Source organism: Myiozetetes cayanensis, unplaced genomic scaffold (genome assembly GCF_022539395.1).
Source record: "Myiozetetes cayanensis isolate MyiCay16 unplaced genomic scaffold, myiCay2020 scf5-8, whole genome shotgun sequence".
Taxonomy (NCBI): domain Eukaryota; kingdom Metazoa; phylum Chordata; class Aves; order Passeriformes; family Tyrannidae; genus Myiozetetes; species Myiozetetes cayanensis.
This window is the reverse complement of record NW_026087742.1, coordinates 34,814,881-34,831,534: the sequence shown is the minus strand read 5'-3', so window position 1 is coordinate 34,831,534 and position 16,654 is coordinate 34,814,881. Positions and strand designations below refer to the sequence as shown.

At 38.1% G+C, this 16,654-nt stretch overlaps 1 protein-coding gene across 1 annotated transcript in view; it reads left to right on the top strand.

Moving 5' to 3' along the window:
* The window catches only part of NOX4 (NADPH oxidase 4), a 100,061-nt gene that overhangs the window by 48,129 nt on the left and 35,278 nt on the right, over nt 1-16,654 (top strand). The window contains exon 13 of the mRNA XM_050332344.1: nt 16,144-16,225. Coding sequence (XP_050188301.1) covers nt 16,144-16,225 — 82 coding nt within the window. The remainder of the gene's footprint in view (nt 1-16,143; nt 16,226-16,654) is intronic.

Here is a 16,654-nt window from a genome sequence, read left to right as displayed (position 1 = left end):
TGTAATGGTTTCTAGAGAAATAGGAGAGCTCACATGCATGAAGAGCTGGCATTTGATACCTGCATTTCCTAGGAGGCAATAGATTTTGCTAAAGAATCCTTACCAAATGTGTAGTTTTGTTCCAAGTTTATTGAAAATTTTCCCTTCAGGACAGAAGAAAAAAGCAGAGACACTTCAGAATTGGAATTATGACTTATCACAGTTTAATTAAAAATTGATGGTTAAAATATCTTAAAAGTAGATTTTAAATATTTGGGATTCTTTTCTAACAGATTGTAAAACCTGCTGTAGTTAATGAGGAAAAATCTATTTCAGATTTAGAACATAAAATAAAATGGGAAAAACTTCTGTAGGAACTGTTGATATTTATGATCTTTATGATCAGAAAGGACAGTTATCGTTATATGCTCCCAACTCTTTCATGATGCTAGATAACTTCTTAGAATAATTTCTGTATTGAAGTTACCATAAATGAAAGCCAGAATTTGGGGTTGAAATAGTCTGCTGATTTTTCAGCTTCAACCTTGGGATGTTCATGGGCTGTTTTTGTGCTGTTTGTGAAAATGAAGATCACATAACTTCCCAGTTTTTTTCTGTTGGTTTGGGTTTTTTTGTTTGTTTGTTTGTTTGCCTTCCCCCTTTTTTTTTTTTATACTTCTTTCCTTTTTTCAGGGCAAGAACCACCTCTGGGAAATGTGTGTACGTTTTAGTTGTTGCTTCTTTGTGTGCAAATACAGAAAACAAGCATGGCACTTTTGAACTTTCCATTTGGTTATCTGTTGTCCTAAATTCGGCTTTTGAGATCTTGCATTTGGTTGGCTCTTTGCTTTGTTCATGCTCTCCACTTCTAACATTCCTTTGAAATGCAGAAGTGGGCTTGTCTTTCAATATGGTCTCACTGTTGATTTGGGCTGTGGTGCGATATTAAAGTGTAACTCTCTTTTGCCATGAAGGTCACCAGTAATCATGGTTGTTGACCTGCCATGTTACCTTGTACTGCTCCTTATTCCTTGGTCTCTCCTATCTGTCTGCTTATTTCTACGGGTTCTCTGGCTAAGCTTGGATAAGGGAGAGGGGCCATCACTTGATCAGAGTTTGTTCTGTGCACAGCAGTTAATTCTGTGGGAGTTAATTAAAACTCACAACATTGCACATGTCATCATGATCAAATAACATGGTCAGATGACATTTTCACCCTATTTTCACAATAAACTGTATATAGCTCCTTGTCGGCATGATATTAGCATTGAAATTCTAGTTAGGATATCCCATCTCCTTTGTTCCATTATTTTTTCTCCATCTTTCTATAAGTATATTTACTCTACTTTTTACCAGCTGCATGTCCTCACCCCAAACTTCAGTCATCCTTGAAACAGCAATTGTCAGTTACAAAGTGGTTTTCTATTCCAAGGCACATTAAAATCAGTGCTGGCCTTGTTCATGGGAAACAAATCCAACACCCCAAATTTTAGAATCAATTCCCTACAGTCCCTTGCAACACAGCTTTGCATTCACCTGCCACACTCGCCCCTTCCTGTTGCTCCATCCTGTCTTTTGACTTTTTTAAATGAATTGTTTCTCAGGTGCATCAAGTACTAGCTGGAGAATTTGGGTTTCACTATAAGGAAATAGAGCCAGTCTGTGATCCAAGAATTTTTTAAGGGGAGAATTGCAGCCATAGCTATTTTTTATCCCAGTCCTTCCCTGGAGATTGATCCCATTAAGTCATAAATATTATTAATAATTAATAACCTGTATAGTTATCAACTGCAAAAATAGGATTCTAGTGTATGTGGTAGCTATAAAAGGGTTAACTTCTTCCTTTAAAGAACAAATCAAACCAAACCTTAGAACTTGCACTGAAAGTACCCTGTGAAGACAAAGGGGCAACAGCAAGTTTCCACACCTTTTCCAAATAGATATCCTTATATCTACTCAGAACAGAAGAGTTTAGCTTAAAATATTTGTGCCTCTGCATTTTAAACTAACTTAAAGCACATACGAAACTACACACTAATCACAACTCTGTGTCAGACTATGAACCTTGAGGTGCTATGTTGTCAAAATGTGGATACTCATAGGCAGAACACAGGCGTGGAGGCAAGTCCCTGATGGGAATGCAGCCAGACTGCCAGTGCAATCCGTATTTTAAAATAAAGGCATCCTTTTCTGAGTGTCAGTCCGCTAAATTAATTTGTAATTACACCCCCAATTTTTTTTTTTCAGGTCTTGAAATTTCCAAAGGCAGCAATACAGAAATTCTTTAAATACTGTATAAGGTTTAAAATGCTGAAAGGTACATTAATTGGTAGTGCATCCCAGTTTTGAGGGAAACTTGTTGTACCTGCTGCATGTAGCATTTCTTAGTGAGACAAAAGATTCAGTTATTTCAGTATTAACTGAAGAGCTGTGAGGAGAAACTGTTAGAGGGAATTCATAGTCTGGAAATTACTTTCCAAAATGCGAATGTGCCCATTGTGGTACAGGGAGTAGACTGTGCTGTGACAGCAATAAATGGCCGTTTGGTATGAAGTGCAGCAGCTGATGGGCAAGTGTGTATTTTGTTTCACTGACAACATAACCCACATTTCTGCATCTCAGGCTTGCTTCTGTTCTTCCTCTTTTTCTTTTATTTATGCTCTTCTTGCTCAAAATGGGGATGAAGTGCCAGAGGTTGTTTCAAAAAGGATAACATGACACTTCTTATTTATATAGTTTGTGACATTTGTAACAGATTAAACCAAAGTACCTTATAATGACATAATATTCCATGAGAGGCAAGTTTTGTAGGGAAAAGTAATATCTTTTATTAGATCAGCCAAAGCAGCTGGAAAAAACAGGTTGTCTTTCAGGCATGCAGTGCCTTCAGCAGGTTTGACGAAGAGGCAGTAAAGTCAAAGCAATTAGCAGGGAATGAAATAACATCCCCAGCTACTTTTTGAAAGCAAGTTTTTCCATGAGAAGTATGAGCAATAAAAATGCCTAGTAAATGAATGGAAGATACCTCTACTTTTTAAAAGAAGTTAATTTAACTTTTTCATAGAGCAATATTACTTTTTTCTCAAAAAATTCATATGGTCAAAAATGCTGTCTGAAAGCCAAAAATATCACTTGTAAATGCTCTCCCTCCTGCCTCTTAGGATTTGTATGTCTCCAGCTTTCTTTATCTTCTCTTGGCTGGGTTCCCAGTTTAGGGTATATTTACTGTAATATGCCACGGTCTCACTCTCTCCTGGAGAGAGAAACGCTTGCATCTTTGGCAGACAGTGCAGTTTCTGGCTGGGAAAAGAGATGGGCATGTGAGAAAACTTAACTATGACTTTCATGAAGTGCTGTATTTTACTTATATATACATGCCCACACATCTCCCTATACTTTCAGCATTTGGATGTGTTTTTTACATTTTAATGACTTTCTTTTTCTTAAAATCTCAGTGTCCTAGATAAACAATGGTTTGATTGAAAATGTTTGACCATCTACAGAGAGTAAAATTTGGACAATGCTTTACAGAAAGCATCACTGTGTTTTTAGTAATTTGAAGGGACTCTGTTCTGCATATGGAAACTAATGACCAGTGGCTGACTGCTTAGATTTGAGACTTATCTGGAATCAGAAAATTTTAACATCACTTAAAATGCTAGTAAAACTTAAAATGCAGTAGTAAATACCATGATCATGAATGAGAAAATGCTCTTCTGCTGGGGAAAGACCCTGGAAAGTCTGTGAATCCAAACAGGCACATTAGTGTCTTTTTTATATGTATTGAACAAAGATGGACTCAGTGGAGTTGGTATTTACTGCAAGTGATGTTGACACATTTTTCAGTGTGGAAGGGGGATTTTGGGGAGAGGAAGAGTTTCAGAGATTATTGGCTATTTTGAGTATTGCTGAAGTGGCTACTGTGATGATTTCACTGTACTGTCAATGGTAATTAGCACACCTACAGCCTCTGAGAAGCCTCCTCATGTTATATGAAATTAAAATAAATCAGTGGGCAGTTTGTGCTCTTCACTGTGACAAGCAGTTTTAAGGACTATCTTTTGTCATAAATTTAACATATTCCCCTATTCATTAAACACACTGTAAGTGCCGTTTCCTCAAGGAGAATGCCACAGACACCCACGCACATTTTCTAAGTCGAAGCTATGGTGCTTTGCCAAGTGACTGGTGCCAACCTGTCAGCACAGGGCTTTCCCTTGGGGATTGCACTTACACTGTGTTAGTTAAGTGTCTCTCAAGCTTAGCTGTGACTGGTTTGAAATTCATAATTAAAGGAAGACATTTTTATAATTTTTATTATTTGATGTTTTCATTTTTTTAGTTAGTTGAGGTGATTATGCTAATCGTGCCTGATTATTAACAAGCATGGAAAATATAATTTTTAGTTTCCAAATTAAGCAGCAATTCATTAATCCAAAAATTTGTTGAGAATTAATTTTTCTTTAAAAATCTCTCATGCTTCTCAGCACATATGTACCAGAATGTACCATTTCTCTATGCAGGCGATTTTATAATTTGTGTCATTCTGTATTGATGAATTTGTCATGGTGCATTGATGTATTGTTATATGGGGTCATGACTGGTAACTGAGGAATCAAAAGATAGATATCTAATGACAGTGTCATTAATTAATTAATCATTAATGACCAAGCTGGCAAAATCACTTTTTTAGGAAAGTATATACCAAACCATTTCCTTACAGTGATGTGAAGAACTGTTTGATCTTAATCATGTTAAATCACTGGATCTTTGTTCTAGAAAATAATTATCAATGTAGTATTGCATGGTAATAGTTTTCAGCTTTTCTCCCCACTTCAAGGCTGGGAATACCTTTTCTGTGGACTTGAGTAGTAACAGATTTTCTGTCATGTAAAAATGTCTATTTAGTATTTCTTTATGTTTGTAGTATTATAGTTGAAAAATCAAGATTACAATCTGATAGAAAATCCCACATCATATTTTAACAGAAGTCTACACAAAAACTAACTCAACAAATACAGGTATTTTTAAGAAATTATTAATTAAGAATAAATGAAAACCACCCAGACTAGGTTATATGTAGCAGTTTTTATTCACAACGTTATCTGGCTTTAGTTCTCAAGAATGACTTGTCTAATTCAGATGTAAGAAGAAATAACAGAATTGCTCACATCAGGTGAAATTAAACCAAACTTTTAATACATTTCCTGATAACTTGTATCACCTACCAAAAAACCCTCCCAAAACAAACGAAACAAAGACCAAACAAACAAAAAAACCAAGCAAACAAAAAAACCCGACAAAACAACCAAACAATCAGTATCTGATGGCTCATTTAGTTTGTCAGTTATTCAAATTATTTCCTGCTAAGGTTTTGATATTGCCCTTTGAGAGATGTTATAAGAAATGGAACCACAGATGTGATTAGGTCCTTGGAAAAAAATGTATATTTCTTCCCAGTGGAACATCCCCAGCTGACTAGCAAAATTTATATTGAAAGTAGGATCCAGCTGAGCTCTGATCACATTATGCTTCAATAGGAGTGCGTTTAAAGAAGAATTTGTGTGTGTTCTCTGAAAGAGACAGGAAACTGAAAACACAGGGGAAATTAATTTTAGATAACAATGGAGTCCTTCAGTACCCTGTTTCTTCTTTTGTTTCTTATTTGGAGTCTTACTGTTATTCTAGCATTTTATTTCAGCTAAGTCATTGACTGGACAGGCATTTCCCTTACAGGGTATCTATCAGCACTGTTCGGTCCAAGCACAGTATTCAGCACATTTCAGCTTTCCCTCTGACCATTAATACAGACTCTGAGACCAACTTAGCTCCTTCCATGTAGGTATTCAAACAACTCGGCTGGGAGCAAGTCCAAATTATGCTTACTCACCTCGGTTAAGCCTCAGTGATAAGCAGCATCATTCATGGTTGCAGTCGGAATGGTGAGGGCTGGGCAATCTCTTACTATATAGTCCAAGGCTTTGGGTGAGGGTCCATTAAAAAGGAAGCTCCCATTTTGTTGGTTGTTTTTTTTTTTTTTTGCAAACTCCTATTTCCTTAGCATTTCCGTTTCTCTTTCCATCCCTACCCCAACTAAAGGAAGCCAGAATCTAACCTGCTCAGCATGTCTGAAGCTTATTCTACATCAGTGTCTTGACTACATGTTTATCAACTGTGGAGACAGTTGTCTCCTAACCAGCTGTGCCCCTCTCCTCAAACAGACGTGGGTTTTCACTGTTATTCGAAGGTGTCAATCAATTGAAACAGCACAAAATATTGCTATTCATATTTTTTTTCCATAAGCAGACCTACTAATTATATCATAGAATCATGGAATGGCTTGGGTTGGAAGGGGTCTTATAATCATCTAGTTCCAACCCCCTACCATGGGCAGGTAACCTTCCACTAGACCAGGTTGCTCAAAGCCCCATCCAACCTGGCCTTGCATATTTGAATTACTGAAATTTAGGGTGATGTTTCAGAAAGTAGTTGGCACAAAGAACTGAGATGTACTTAGCAGTAATGTGTCTGTAGTGGCAACCTTTGCTAGGCCAAAATCTACTAGCGTGTCCCTCCTGATCTGTTGTAATGGAGTAGAAATGCTTTGTGGGAGACTGCTCTGTTGTGTGTTTTGGGTATGCAAAACACTTTGTGCAAATCCACCTCAGCAACAGTGGCCAAAGGCAAAATATAATCTTTTCAGCCTTAAACGCTCCTTATGTTGCTCAAGGAAAGGTTCATTAGGTCTTGAATTCAAGTTTATGTCATGTAATTGTTTCCTCTAAGACCTTTTGTCCTACCTGCTTTTACCTGTAAGGGAGTAAAATAGTCCCTTCTCAGTGCTGCCCAGTGGCAGAACAAGAGGTAATAGGCACAAATTCAAATACGGAACATTCTTTTTAAATGCAATAAAAAAAACATTTCCACTGTGAGGGTGATCAGGCATAGGAGCAGGTTGCTTAGAGAGCTTGTGGAGTTTACATCCTCGGAGATACATAAAACCCAACTGAACATGATGGCAATGAGCAACCTGCTCTTTCTGACCCTATTTAGAGCAGAGGAATTGGACTAGATAATCTCCTGAGATTTCTTCTGCCCTCAACTCTTCTATGATTCTGTGAAGTTGTTATACAGTATTTTTTTTGCATATTTGAGAGTAATAATGAATCTTTGTCTTTATTAGCAAGAGGGTTGAATGATCCCATGCTTACATCTTATACTGAGACCAAATATGAATAGACAAAAGCACAAGTTCACAGTGGCTGGTGGTGGTTTTGTTACAGTACAAAATTTTAACCTTGGATAGGATTAATTCCATTATTTTGTGACTGTCACATAGATGTGTTTAATGAAAAGTTCTTGTAGCTTGTTCAGTCATATAAAATATATTACACTTGCAAGCCTATTTATAGACCTGACTAAAAATACCAGGGCTTTTATACGTGTGGGTATTTACTGGCATTTATCATATTTGGTGACAAGCTAATACACATGGCTGGCAATGATGAGACCATGACAGCCCAAGAATAACATTTTGGAGTCACGATAACTATTTCCATGAGGACATCAGCTTAGTGCTCAGCAGCAATAAAGAGAAAAATGATTAGGAGCAGAGCAGAGAATAAAACCAAGGAGATGACTGTGCAGCTGGTTGGTGTTTCTGTGGTGCTACCAGTACTTGAATCCTGTGTTCAGGTCTGGTCCTCATCACTCAGACGTGATACTGGACAGGGTTCAGGAAGGAATGAGAAAGATGATCAGAAGCATAGAAAGGCTTCCAAACGTGGGTTACTGACTATTCAGGGACTCTTTAGCCTGGAAAAGATGTAATTTAGGGGAATATAGCCATGGTCTAAAAAATCATGCGTAACACTGGGAGACTAGTTGGGTAGGACCTGACTACTCACAATTTCTGCTAGTATCAGAATTTTTGGCCATCAAATACAGTCAGTAAGACGCTATTTCACAGCAAACATGAGGTGATGGATCTTCATGTAGTAGGTGAGAAACACATGGAACTCTTTGTCAAAGGGTGTGGGATGGATTAGGAGATTTACCTGGGGACTGGACAGGTACTTTAGAGGAGTAAACTGACTTCTTAATAGACAAACTGTCTTAGACTCATGAGATCCACTGACACAGAAATGGTTGGAGGCTGGGGAGGTGACAGCAGGAGGGTCTTACCCTCTGATCATTTTTCCATAGGTGTGTCTGCAAATGGAGAGGCTTTGGTGTAAACCAGTACAGCCTGACAAACTGTGCCTTTGCTCAGCCTTTTAGAGGCAAACCCTCTGGAGCTGTGCAGTGCTGGATAGTATTGCAGTAATTGCACAGCTGGATAGTAGCTCCCTTTCAGTGTAGCTTTTGGAAGGTTGGGCTTTCTCCAGTTTCTGTATCAGATTCCAAATTACAAAGAGAGAATCAGTTGAATTCCCCCCGCCTTATGTAGTTTGAATTTTTTTTTTTCCTGTGAATACAAGGACTTTTAGATCAAGTGTCACAACATTACCTTAAAGCCAAAAGGGATATACTGATCCCTCATCATTTATTCTGGCATGTTCCGAAAGAGGAAAGTACACCACTAGTGAGGGAAATGGTAGTTGAGCCTCTCTGCATTCGCTCATGGGGAATTCAAACAACAAATGGCCAAAGGCAGCAATTGCTGAATGCAGTGCTAAAAAAAATCTGCATAAATAACATTTCCTTCAGGGCATGTATTTATAAAGATATTTTTGAAAGTTCAAGTCTTGTATTATTTAGAAACATTGTTTTACTGTTGCACTTCGTAAGGGCTGAGTTGTGGAATGAGCTCTACTGTCGTGACAGAAATAGTCTTCAAGTATAGTGAGTATCTTTAAGGAAAAAAGGTTTCTTGGCTATGACATTGGTTTTGAACTCCAAGAGTCAGCTAATTCCCAGCTCCTCTAGGGATTTCTTAACTCAATACTGAGCATCAAGACTGCTTGACTTTGGTGTTGTGTCCGCTTCTCTTCACTGGCTGTCTGGGGAGCACAGTACTGGCAGCATAGCTAAAGGGCTGTCTAGGTTGCGTGGTGGTGTCTTCTGAAGTTAGTCATACAAAATGCAGTCTAAATATGGTCCTCAACATCTCTCCTCATGGCTTTGAAACAAAGCAAGTGATGCTTTTTCCTTCTCATAATTTGTCTTCCAACCTTTGAAGTTTCCTGGGACAAGAACTGCCTTTTACTCTGTTTCTTCATTTGCTGATATACGGGCATACATACCTGAATCACGCAATATGTGTGATTATAGTGTAAATAAGGGAGATCTAGTTAGAAATAAATCCATCCAAGCTAATTTTGACATATTAGTTGGGACAATTTAAAGACACAAGAAGGCACCTAGAATTCCAGCAGGGAAAGGATTTACCAGAATCAGGGAGAGGGAATGAGTTCCAACTGGTGAGCATACAGCTAGAGAAAGAGAAGGAAGCAAAGAGAGCTTAGGAGGAAAAGCAGGGCATACAAAAGCTTTCTTCAAAGAAAGCAGGACTATTCTGCAGGTCTAGAGTGACTGGAGGTCACAATGCTGACCTCTGTAATGATAAGTTGAATTCTTTTTTAACTGCTCTGCTTAAATAAAGTTCTGCAAAAGAAAATGTTGAACAGAAGGATGATCACTGTTTATTCATCTAGCTTAGAAAATGAAGAGCCCAGTTGCATTTCTGTAAAGGCTTCTCTAATTCCCTTAAGAAATGTAAACAGCAAGGGGTTTTTGTAAAGTTTTCAATTTTCTGGGTTTTCACTAGCTTTCAGGTGTTTTAAGTAGCTCTGTAAATGATGGGCTCTAATTAGTCTTTCAGATCAAGAGGGAAGGAAATTGTGGTGAAAAAACAGGAGAATTAAACTCTGTAATGCTTAATGGACTGAGAATCATGAAAATTCAAGCTGGTCAAAAAGCCTGTCTCTCTCAGCAAAATATATATGTTTCAGGGGAATTCCAAGGCTGATGATGTAATCATTTTGAAACCTTTTTTCTCATCAACATTAACTCATCATCTTTTTCTTTCCTCCCATTTTAATATGATGGAGGAAATTTGTAACACTGATTCTTCAAGAGGAAAGAAGTGACAGTTCCTTAACTTCAGAAACTTTGGCCATTAATAAGCCACAGGTCAAACTAAAATATTGGACATTTCAGTTTTATGTGATCTTGTTGCTCATCATAGTTTTATAGCCCTTAACTGTCAAAGACTTCTTCCTAAATGCCTTTTATTTTTACAGGGCACTGAGGAACTACTTATGACAGCATTTCCAAATTTACAGAGCTTAAAAACAAGTCAGATTAGTCAAATCCTTTTAAATGCTGTCAGACACTTTAAGAAACCTGACTTATTTTTAAATTAATTTCGTTTTAATTATTGCAAATTTCTGAGTAGCTATTCATGACGTGAAAGGTGTTCCAGACCACTCTGCATTTTGCATAAAACTAGGAAGATTTTTTAGTTTGAAATACAGGACTTGCAAGTGTCCATGGGTGAAAGGTGGAACTGATATTTATTTCTCAGTGAATGCAGAACAGCTTAATTACAGAAACATGACTTCAAAATATCCAAATGTTCAAGAGTGTCACTGTGGATAGACCTTTTGGTAGACAGCTATGCTGGCTGCTGGATCACAATTTCTGTGCTTTAAAATTGATAAGGCCATTCTGTTCTCCCATTCTCTGGTTGCTTTCTAATCACACTTCTATTTATTCTTAAGAACTTTGATTTAAAAACTAATCGATATAACTGATATAAAAAATCCTTATCCTTTAAAAAGAAATTGCCATCACTTTTACAGTGTTCGTAATTGAGCTGACTGCATGCAATTCAACCTTTTCTTAATAAAAGTTCAGAATGGGAGGCTGCTGGGTAAAAAGTGGTTGGGATAAACAAATAAGTAATGTTGCAGACTTTAGTTATATACTGCTGTGACCTCATAGGTTTCTTACCCATCAAACTCTGAAAGAGCAGGGATTTGATTTTTCAAGACTCTCAGAACTGAGAGGAGCGAAATCACAGCAGAGTGAAAGCTGTTATTTTTTTGTAATAACTTTGCCGTTATTTTCTCTAAGGTATTTTGTAATGAGTAGGAGCAAGAAAAGACAACCACAAGATCTGACTTTTAAAGTCAAACCTTCTACAACTGCAGTGTGTGACCTTTGGCATCATTTTTGAAGTGCTAAAGCAGTAAGAGGTTCAGGGATGTGACAGCTTTGAGAAACAAGGCCAGTGCTCTTTGTGCACTGCCATGGATCTCTGTCTACAGAATGTGAATAAAAATAATGTGTTTTAACTCACAGGGACCTTCTGTAGAAGTTATTTTTCTTTGCTTTGAGAGCCCTAGATATTAAAATATTGCAAAAAATCCCTTTGTCTCTCTCTCTTTCTACATTTCTAATAGTGTATCCTGGAAGAAGGAAGCTTGACTGTATAACCAGTTTGAATGAGCTTCAGATTATATGCTCATTCTTGCTCATGTTTTTCTGGCATTGAGAACAAATATGAAATCCATCTAATATTTTAAAGGGAAAATTTCCCTTGAAATGCATCCTTCTTGCCTTGTAAATTGTTAACTGCTGTGAACTGTTAACTGAGATTCCAGTAGCTGACTTGTGAATTTGTTATGCTTGGAGGGTTGGAGGAACAAAAGGTAGAATAGAGAGAAGAAGAATTAGATGAGAGACAAGGAAGAAACTAATATATTTAGGACAGGTTAAATCTGTAAAGCTTTCAATGGCAAACTTTCTCTTCTTTATAGTCTACAACCTGCCTGATTTGGGAGGGCAGGGCATAATATTGTGTTACTACATCCAGCCTCTAGTCATCACAGGTAACTATGTTACATGTTTGGCTAAACGTAAATGGTCTCAGTGAGACTGTCTAAATTTAACTGAGGACTTCTCCCTGTCTCATGATGAAGGATTCAGAAGGAACTGTACATTCAGAATGAAAGCCAGGAGGAAGTTGTGACACTCAGCATATTGGAAAGATAAGTTTGAGTGTAAGTCATGACTGTGCAACTGTCCTTGATATCTGTGGGTAGACTTCTGGGAGCATCAGGGAGACAGGCTGCAGTATCACTGATCTCAGAACAATGTGAAAAATCATTAGGAGACTAGCTAGTACAGACTTAAACTAATGCAAATTGCATGGATAGAATGAGGAACAGAGAAGATAATTGTCAGCTTTAGTAAGTAAGCAACCTTGGTTAAGTAAATGCTTTTTGGTTTAGGGTGTGGGGTTTTTTTGTTTGTTTGGTTTGGTTGGTTGGTTTTTTGTTTTGTTTGGTTTGTTTTTGTTTTGTTGTGGTTTTTTTGGGTTTGGTTTTTTTTTTTTTTTAATCAGATAAACACCTAGACAAAAGCATCACATTTGAGATACTAAACTATAGGAAGTGATGAAAAAGAACTCAATTTTGGAAGAGGTCTCTCTAAAATTATCCAAGTAATAAAAAAATTGTCTGTGCCTTTAGTTTTATTAGATCAACTAGTGATTGCAAATCAAAATAATATAAAAATGCTCTAATTATTAGTTTAATTAGTTCCCAAATCTTTCATTTGTTGTAGTAGCAAGAATTAGAAGAAAATCCTAGATTTTTGAAAATATTCCCCTTTGAGAAGGTGTCATTGTGATATATTTTTCTTGCAAATTGAAAGGCCTTCTCTTGTCAAGCATTAGTCTTCTCATATTTACTTTTGTAAGAGCACCAAAAGTAACTGTGCTTTGTCCATAGCTACCAAAGATCTCATCACCTCACTGGACAGTCCTTAAAGGCAGTAGTAGAGTGATTTTTATACTCTACAAACATATGTGTAATAGAAGGATATCATAGACCGGAAGAGTGACACGTATAGATAATGGTCCCGTGGGACAAATTAGTCCTAAAGGCTTCTGTTCTGTGTGCCATTTCTCTTAAGAGGATTTGCAGGACATAGAGGTTTCATGTGCTGGAGGAAGTTGTAGGATGGACTTGAGGTGCAACACTACCATACAGTGTGTTTCTGTGGTGTACTGGGTTGAGCTGGAATCAAGTCAATTTTCTTACTAATGGCTGGTACAGTAGTGCTGTGTTTTGAATGTAGGATGAGAATAACATTGATAAAACACTGATGGCTTTAGCAGTTGCCAAGTAATCTCTATACTAAGACAAGGAATTTTCAGCTTTACATGCCCTGCCAGTGAGAGGGCTGGGGAGACACAAGATGCTGGAAGGGAACACAGCCAGGACAACTGACCCCAACTGGCCATAGGGATATTCTATACCATATGGCATCACGTTCTGTCTATAAACTGTGAGGAAGGCTGGCCAGGGGCCACTGCTCAGGAACTGGCTGGGCATTGGTTGGCAAGTGTGAGCAATTGTATTGTGCATCACTTGTTTTGTATCTTCTAATTATTTTACTCCTATTATTATTATTATCCTTACCACCATGATTATTATTTCTTTACTTGTCTGTCCTAATAAACAGTCTTTATCTCAACCCACGAGTTTTCTTTCTTTTACTCATCTGATTCTCTCCCTCATCCCACTGTGAGGGGAGTGAGTGAGCAGCTGTGTGGGGCTTAGTCGCTGGCTGAGCTTAAGCCACGCCACATGGAAAAATGAGTAAAGTCATATGGTGAAAAGAAAATAAATCGGCCTGGGAAATTTGCCATAACATGGGGAAAAAAAAAAGTTGACTTTAACTAAAACAAGATCCAGTAGGAAAACTGTTTAGGCCAATTTCAGATGCCATAACTTGGCTGCTTTTGCTCCAGTACTGGCCTGCCCTGTCACATTACTATTCAAAATATTTTCAAGATCGCAGCTTGTTGAGTTGAATCCTGGAGTGCAGCCAGGTGGCCTTGATCAATGGGAAAGGGCAGCAGCACAAGAAAAAGACACAGAGTAGCGGATAGAGATGGAATGTGGCTCTTTGCCTAGGTGATATCCATCTCAGACAGAACAATGGAGCAGGACATACCTGCACAGCCACTGAGATGTTTTGTCTCTCCCAGAGTTACAGGCCTTTTACAAGGTCTGACAAATCAGCTTTGCACACCTACCTGTAACGTGGTGTTGTGCAGCACTGAACTGAATAAGAGCATGTCTTCCCATGTTTTTCATTGCTGTCACACCTCAGCACAGACCCTCAAAAATAAACCAGTTGTGCCACCACAAAGGTATATCCCTAATCATTGTCTCACTGAATCACTGATCTGATTCTGGAGGTCAGAATCTTCAAGTTATGGAAAGAAGTGCTGTCATTTGGTGTTTGCCATTATAAACTTCCTCATTCAGGCACACACATTCACCATGTACACATAAGGGCTGTTGTTTATATGAAGGCTTTTATAAAGGATTCATGGAAATGCACCAGTACCTTGAGTTACATTGGGAGATTCCTGAGGTAGATGTGGAAGTTAATGTGCTAGCTCTGAAGACATGCAGTGGGATATTTTGCATCAGTGAAAGTTTTCTTAAGTCTTTCAGTTCCTGTCCAGTGTCTTTCAAGATGATAGTGTACCATGTTTAGGCAGGTAGCTTTAATGGCAAACTTTTTTTCAAGACAGTGAGCAGGCTGTTCCGTGACAGGTACTCATTGGATTTCACTTTCATCTTTACAGCATTGAATTTTTTTTTGTTGGCCACATCCACTCCCTGTCCTAGTTAGGTGTAGGAAAGCTAAGTTACATTTTGAGGAAAGGGTAAGAATTTTGGAGGTAGGAAGTTGAAATCTGAAGAGGTATAGAAATAAAGGAACAAAGATAAGCCCTTGTTTCTTTGCTGGTAGATCCTGGTATCCTGTCCAAGATGTGTGCAATATGCCTTAGCCATCTAGTGAAAGACTAGAGATGTGAGACAATTGACCTTTAGAACTGAGTCCTTAACAATAAATTCCTTCTGAATTTATTTTGCTTTCTTCAAGGTATTGGAACCTTATGAAGTGTGGGTTTAGGTGGGGATTTTTCCATTTTAGAGACTACACAGCAGAATTATTCCAAATTAATGGAGTTTAGTTATGATGATATAGCACTGTATAAAACTAAATGCTTTTCTGCCCCTTGATTTCCTAATCCATATATTAGATGTTAGAGGATATTTTGAGATACATGGGGATCTAAGAGGAGGAGGAGTACATTTAATCTCAGGTTCAGTTCCCAAAATGAAGAACTGCCATGGAAGAGAGTTAGTTTAGAGAAATCCATGGTACCGCTGCTACACACAACACAGGTTGCAAACTACAGTTTAGGAAATGAAGGGTAACACCTGTTGCTGAAGACTTAAATCCACAGTTTTTAGGTATTGCAGGAAGAGTAGGAGATAAGAGGGATATCACTTATGTCCTCAATTCTGTGCCACTGTAGGACTGATTAAAAGTTGCAGGTGACGGAAGGAAAGAAGCAAACAGAGCACATCTCATGCTATGGAGAGCTACCAGTGTGCCATAGGGATCTGATCTGTGTGGGAAATTCTATCCCTGAATCTGGGTATCAAGTGAATTTTGAGGAGGCTTCCATCTTCCAGGAACTGAGAAGTCAGTACCAATAGAAGCTTCTATAGATCCCATTTGACATATTGTGTCTAACCACCTCTAGAGAAAGAAAGGCATCAAAGACAGCTACACAAACCACAACCACCCCTTCATTTGGTGCTCAGTGAAGCTAAGTTACAAAAGCTATCCTATCGTGCAGTTTTCCAGTCTTCCAACAATCCTTGAAAATACCTGTGAATTGGTTACTGAAGGATTTGCACTGCAGTTTAATTTAGATTAATTAATTAATCTTTGCTGGTTTAAACTACTGTGATCCTTCAGTGGCTGGTGAATTCTTAGTGCCTCCTCCTTTCTGGTTAGACTAAGCTCTTCAAGGCAGAGGGACTGTTCATGGCTGTCTGAGTATGATGCCCCAAAGACCTCTATGCAGACCTCAGAAACTTATAAGCACTACTAAAATTCAATATTTGATGAAAAAAATTACATTTTAAAATATTAAAATGTTTTACAGGTGATCTTTAGTCCCTGTACACTAAGTTTTGTCCTCTGCTAAATATTACTGGAGAAGAGAATTCACTTATATTACTGCTTGCTTACTTGTGGCCTGAACTTACAGTGCAGAGTCACAGTCTGGGTTTGTTTTTTTCTTTTCTTTTCCTTTTTTTTTCTTTGTCCTGACAGAAAGATTTCGGGATTTACTGCTTCTGCATTCAAATCAAGATACAGAGATTCTGCCCATCTTTCAGCAGAGACGCTATCCCAAGTAAGTAAGACTGTCTTCTTGGGAGAAATAAAACCTTTATCTCTTTGCTGTGAAGGAGAGCAAAACATTTATAGTGCTGCACATGCTTTTGATGTGAGGTCCTTAGACTGAGCTGTCAGGGAGCCACACTTGCACTATCTTTACAGTCTTTTGAGTGGTGTTGGGGAGAGGCAGACATGCTTTGTAAGCATGACCGGCTGTCAGTGGGGAGGTGGTGATGGCAGAGCACAGATGTTGAGTTGCCTGGATCAGTGTATGATGGAGCTTTGTTTCACTGTTGACATAGGCAGGTGTTCTGTTAGGCTAATCCCCTCTCTTGTCTTGTGGGATTCCATCATTTGTGGTAACAGATTCCCTTTTATTTTAACAGGCTTTCCTCTGAAAGGCTGCAAACACTAGAAAACATTTTTTTCAACTGTTTTTTAGGGA